Source organism: Pelophylax lessonae, assembly GCF_965119305.1.
Source record: "Pelophylax lessonae genome assembly, chromosome: 2".
In the NCBI taxonomy this organism is placed as follows: Eukaryota; Metazoa; Chordata; class Amphibia; order Anura; family Ranidae; genus Pelophylax; species Pelophylax lessonae.
Genome location: NC_138769.1, coordinates 86,315,394 through 86,321,393, shown reverse-complemented (window position 1 = coordinate 86,321,393; position 6,000 = coordinate 86,315,394). Strand labels below are relative to the sequence as shown.

The following is a 6,000-nucleotide window of genomic DNA, read 5'->3' as shown; positions in this document are numbered from 1 at the left end:
CTTCTCTTCCATGTCACAGAAGGAGCCAGGAGGGGCTCCATCCCCTATCAGCACTCCTAGCAGCAGATGCTGAAGCACCTGTTTGTATATCCTCCATTTACTGAGCCTGAGCGGCGCACAAAGAGCTTTTCCGCTCACCATTTTTTAGGAGCCTGCGGTCATCTCTTTTGCAAAAGCAATCATAGCGACTAACTAGCCACTGGATTGAAACCCCACGGCTCTCAAGCCCTCTCAGGTCCCACCAGGAGACCCAAGCTACCTGCCGGCATGTCCGCCGATTGGCCGTACAGTCGAACAAAGCCGGGATCAGCTTTGATCGGCTGCTCGGTATAGTAACCTGCAAGCGATGACCTGACATCACTTCTCGTTTACCTGGACGTTAGCGACATTTTTAAAAAATCCAAGGCATTCAAAAACACTGATCTTGGTGTTTTGAATGCTTTTAAGGGCAGAGGAGGAATTTGGGTTCTTATAGACTCAGATCTCTCCATAAAGAGGACCTGTCACATGCTTACTGCTGTCAGAGGGATGTTTACATGCCTTGTTACAGCAATAAAAGTGATGCAAAAAAATATGAAAGGAACAGTGTATAAAAAAAAAAGGAAGGAAGAAAAAAGAAAAAAAAAATTCAAAGTGCCCCAGTCTCCTCGTGCTAGCAAGCAAAGGCGAACACGCGCGTCTGTTGTACATGTACGCCAACAGAGATTGTCCCACACGTGTGCGTTATCACTGCAAACGTCAGATCATGGGCAGGAATTCTGTAAATCTAAAGTGGTAACCTGTAAAGGCTTTTAAAGCTTCACCTATAGATAGTAAAAATTACATTGTTTGTCGCCGTTGCCCGAGTGTGCGCAATTTTATGGTGTGACATGTTTGCCATCTATTTACTCAGCATAATCAGTTATGTTGTTTTTAAAAATGTGTCAGCATCATCTTTTATATTTTAGAAACAAATTGTGTTATGTATTGTGTTGTTTACATTCAAATTCCAAAAAGCATATCTCCCCCCCCCAAAAAATGCATTTCAAAAACCGCTGGGTGAATACCGTGTGAAAAAAAAATGGCAATTAATTTTCTAGATCCTCTGCTGTAAAATATATATATATATATATATATACAGTATATATATATATATATATATATATATATATATATATACTGTATATATATATATATATATATAATGTTTGGGGGTTCTAACTATTTTTCTAGCACAAAAAAACAAACAGATTTATACATGAAAAGGTCTGGAGCTCAAATAGCTCCACATTTGTGAGATTATGGAGTTGTGACATAAAAACAGAAACCATAAAAAGTTGTGCAGTGAAGTTTGCAGACTTTTATGTGGTATGACCTTTCTCTGGCTGGCTGATGACACATTTGCAGTACAGCAGCGCTCTCTGGTGGTTTCTGATACACGTGCAGCGTAGCAGCGCCCTCTGGTGGTTATACGCTTTTTAATGCTTAGCGTGCCTGCTAGCACTAGAGTGAAGGCGGAACCTTGGTGATGAGTGTATGTTCCTGTGGGGGACGGATTGGTGTGCGGACACGTTGCACACATGCTTGGTGTTGTCAATGAATGTCACTTTGCCGGGCAGAGATGCGGTGCAGAGCTGTGATGGCGGGGATCTGCGGCCTGAGGGCTATACGGGGCAGTAAGTTTGGGGCACAGATGGGAAGAGGGGTAATATTTGATGGAGCACAGAAGGAGGAGGGGTAATGGGGGAGCACACAGCTGTACACACTGAGCCTCCAGTGGGGAGGACTGCTAGTCTTAGCCTGACACCAGTTACTCCTCTGATAACAGACAGATGGGGATTGCTATTGCTGACCTCTCTCTTAAAATGCTTGTTGCCTGGCTGTTCTGCATTGATTGTTTATATCAGGAAAGTTGGAGTATGTCTGCATCCTCCATGTGTTCAGCCGGTTCTCCCCATCCCGTGCACAGTCCCCAATTCACCCTGAATACATCTGACCCGTGTATCCGCATAGACGTCATTGGGTTGACAGCAATGGGACTGCCGGTGTTCTATCACATAACCACTACACGTCAGATAATGTAATGGAAGTGACGTTCTGTCGGCTGCGCCTGCGTTCCATGGCGAGCAGGTTTGCTGTGCCTGCGTTCCATGGCGAGCAGGTTTGCTGTGCCTGCGTTCCATGGCGAGCAGGTTTGCTGTGCCTGCGTTCCAGGGCGAGCAGGTTTGCTGTGCCTGCGTTCCACAATGAGCAGGTTTGCTGCGCCTGCGTTCCAGGGCGAGCAGGTTTGCTGCGCCTGCGTTCCAGGGCGAGCAGGTTTGCTGCGCCTGCGTTCCAGGGCGAGCAGGTTTGCTGCGCCTGCGTTCCAGGGCGAGCAGGTTTGCTGCGCCTGCGTTCCAGGGCGAGCAGGTTTGCTGCGCCTGCGTTCCAGGGCGAGCAGGTTTGCTGCGCCTGCGTTCCAGGGCGAGCAGGTTTGCTGCGCCTGCGTTCCAGGGCGAGCAGGTTTGCTGCGCTTGCGTTCCAGGGCGAGCAGGTTTGCTGCGCTTGCGTTCCAGGGCGAGCAGGTTTGCTGCGCTTGCGTTCCAGGGCGAGCAGGTTTGCTGCGCCTGCGTTCCAGGGCGAGCAGGTTTGCTGCGCCTGCGTTCCACAATGAGCAGGTTTGCTGCGCCTGCGTTCCAGGGCGAGCAGGTTTGCTGCGCCTGCTTTCCAGGGCGAGCAGGTTTGCTGCGCCTGCTTTCCAGGGCGAGCAGGTTTGCTGCGCCTGCGTTCCAGGGCGAGCAGGTTTGCTGCGCCTGCGTTCCAGGGCGAGCAGGTTTGCTGCGCCTGCGTTCCAGGGCGAGCAGGTTTGCTGCGCCTGCGTTCCAGGGCGAGCAGGTTTGCTAATCTGACAGAACCCCTGCAGTCAGAAGGGGCAGCAGACCTCTTACTACACCCAGCTACGTCTTGAATTTCAGAGTAATTTTAGCAATAAAATGAGCGTATATAAATAATTATAATCTGTTGACATCTGTGATGCTGTTTGCATGTTACATTTTGAAAGAAGCCGGACGCAAGCTCTAGGAAGGTGGCGGAGGCCATGTTGGTACACCCCGCACTGTTCAGCGCTAAACCTTTTGGCTTTCAAAATTAAACATCCAAACAGCCTCACTGATGTCAATATATTTTATTTATATATGCTCACTTTATTGCTAAAATGCATAAATTCAAGACGTAGCTGGGTGTAGTAAGATGTCTGCTGCTGCCTTCTGACTGCAGGTGTTCTATCAGATTAGCAAACCTGCTCACCTTGGAGCGCAGGAGCAGCTGATGGAATATCTCTTCCGTTACATTATCTGACAAGTAGCAGTAATCTGATAGAACACCGGCACAGGGATGCACGCAATACTTAAGTACCTTGTGCGGGTAAACTCTGCCCTTCACAGGTAGAAATGGGCTCAGGCGTGTTCAGGATCCTAGTCCCAACCCATCTGTCCGATCCCGCCAGGAAGCTAACACTGCACACCGCCAATCACAGGCAGTGAGACATTTACTGTGGTTAGCGGTGTGCAGTGTCGGCTTCCTGGCCGGATCGGGCAGGTGGGTTGGGACTAGGATCCTGAACACGCCTGAGCCCATCGTTATTCACAGGCGTACACTTATGTACAATCCGTGTGGACGAGGAATTGGGGATCGATTACCCAAGCCTCACCTTCTGAAGAGGGATGTTCTATGATAGGTGGTTAAAGTGTAACTAAATGTTTGTGTAGGATAGAGTGGAGAGGGATTACAACCCCTGTTGCTGTCTGTGTCCCCGTTAGGGAGATTCACCCTCCTCTATTTGTTCTGTTTATCATTAAAAATGAAAGAAAATGCAAAATTTTGGGTTGTCCCGAGAACAGTATTAAAGGGGAAACCTTCCTATGAGTACACTAGGTCTGGTGACTTTGGAAAGGGGGGGTCCAGGGGAGTCCCTTCATTTTCAGGGATTTCCTCTCCCTTCCTGTTTTGGCTATGGGACAGAAGATAAATCTCCCCAATGGGACACAGGTGGCAAAAAAAAAAAAAAACTGGGGTTATAACTCTCCCTTACTCCAAAATGAAAAAAAAAAAAGTTTTGCCTATAGTTCTACTTTAAAGGATAAATTCACCTGTACAAAAACATAATAAATACATTTATGTGCTCCCTTCCCTGGATGGCACTGCTGCCTTATACACGCAATGCTCCGGCTCTGTGCCCCTCCCTTTTATGGCACTGCTGCCTTATACACGCAATGCTCCGGCTCTGTGCCCCTCCCTTTTATGGCACTGCCGCCTTATACACCCAATGCTCCGGCTCTGTGCCCCTCCCTTTTATGGCACTGCCGCCTTATACACCCAATGCTCCGGCTCTGTGCCCCTCCCTTTTTATGGCACTGCTGCCTTATACACCCAATGCTCCGGCTCTGTGCCCCTCCCTTTTTATGGCACTGCTGCCTTATACACCCAATGCTCCGGCTCTGTGCCCCTCCCTTTTATGGCACTGCTGCCTTATACACCCAATGCTCCGGCTCTGTGCCCCTCCCTTTTATGGCACTGCTGCCTTATACACCCAATGCTCCGGCTCTGTGCCCCTCCCTTTTATGGCACTGCTGCCTTATACACCCAATGCTCCGGCTCTGTGCCCCTCCCTTTTATGGCACTGCTGCCTTATACACCCAATGCTCCGGCTCTGTGCCCCTCCCTTTTATGGCACTGCTGCCTTATACACCCAATGCTCCGGCTCTGTGCCCCTCCCTTTTATGGCACTGCTGCCTTATACACGCAATGCTCCGGCTCTGTGCCCCTCCCTTTTATGGCACTGCTGCCTTATACACCCAATGCTCCGGCTCTGTGCCCCTCCCTTTTATGGCACTGCTGCCTTATACACGCAATGCTCTGGCTCTCTACCCCCCTCCCCTGGATTACACTTCTGCCTTTTACACACAATGCTCCGGCTCTCAGCCCTCTTTCCCCTGGATCACACGTCAGATAATGTAATGGAAGTGATGTTCCGTCGGCTGCGCCTGCGTTCCACGGCAAGCAGGTTTGCTGCGCCTGCGTTCCAAGGCAAGCCGATTTGCTGCGCCTGCCTTCCACAGCGAGCAGGTTTGCTGCGCCTGCGTTCCAGTGCGAGCAGGTTTCCCCGTTAGGGAGATTCACCCTCTCTATTTGTTCTGTTTATCATTAAAAGTGAAAGTAAATGCAAAATTTTGGGTTGTCCTGAGAACAGTATTAAAGGGGAAACCTTCCTATGATAGGTCTGGTGACTTAGAAAAGGGGGGGTCCAGGGGAGTCCCTTAATTTTCAGGTATTTCCTCTCCTTTCCTGTTTTGGCTATGGGACAGGAGGTGAAGATAAATCTCCCCAATGGGACACAGGTGGCAATAAAAAAAAAAAAAAAAAACTGACTTGGGTTATAACTCCAAAATGAAAAAAAAAGTTTTGCCTATAGTTCTACTTTAAAGGATAAATTCACCTGTACAAAAAATAATAAATGCATTCATGTGCTCCCTCCCCTGGATGGCACTGCTGCCTTATGCACACAATGCTCTGGCTCTCTACCACCATCCCCTGGATCACACTTCTGCCTTTTACACACAATGCTCCGGCTCTCAGCTCTCTTTCCTCTGGATCACACTGCTGCCTTATACATACAATGCTCTGTGCCCCTCCCCTGGATTACACTGCTGCCTTATACACACATTGCTCCAGCTCTGTGCCCCCTCTCCTTGATCACACTGCTGCCTTGTACACACAATGCTCCGGCTCTCTACCCCCTCCCCTGGATCACACTGCTGTCTTATACACACAATGCTCCAGCTCTCTACCCCCCTCCCCTGGATCACACTGCGGTCTTATACACACAATGGTTTGACTCTGTGCCTCCTCCCTTTGATAACACTGCTGCCTTATACACACAATGCTTCGACTCTGTGACCCCCCCTCCCCTTGGATCACACTGCTGCCTTATACACACACCATGCCCCGGCTCTCTGCCCTCCTTCCCGTGCATCAACTGTTGCC

General features: G+C 49.4%; 1 protein-coding gene across 1 annotated transcript in view; it reads left to right on the top strand.

Annotated features, from left to right (window-relative positions):
- The first annotated feature begins 1,518 nt into the window (after nt 1–1,518).
- MRPL39 (mitochondrial ribosomal protein L39) overlaps nt 1,519–6,000 on the top strand; it is a 213,157-nt gene continuing 208,675 nt past the window's right edge. Inside the window, exon 1 of the mRNA XM_082247091.1 lies at nt 1,519–1,655. Coding sequence (XP_082103217.1) covers nt 1,580–1,655 — 76 coding nt within the window. The 5' untranslated portion in view covers nt 1,519–1,579. The remainder of the gene's footprint in view (nt 1,656–6,000) is intronic.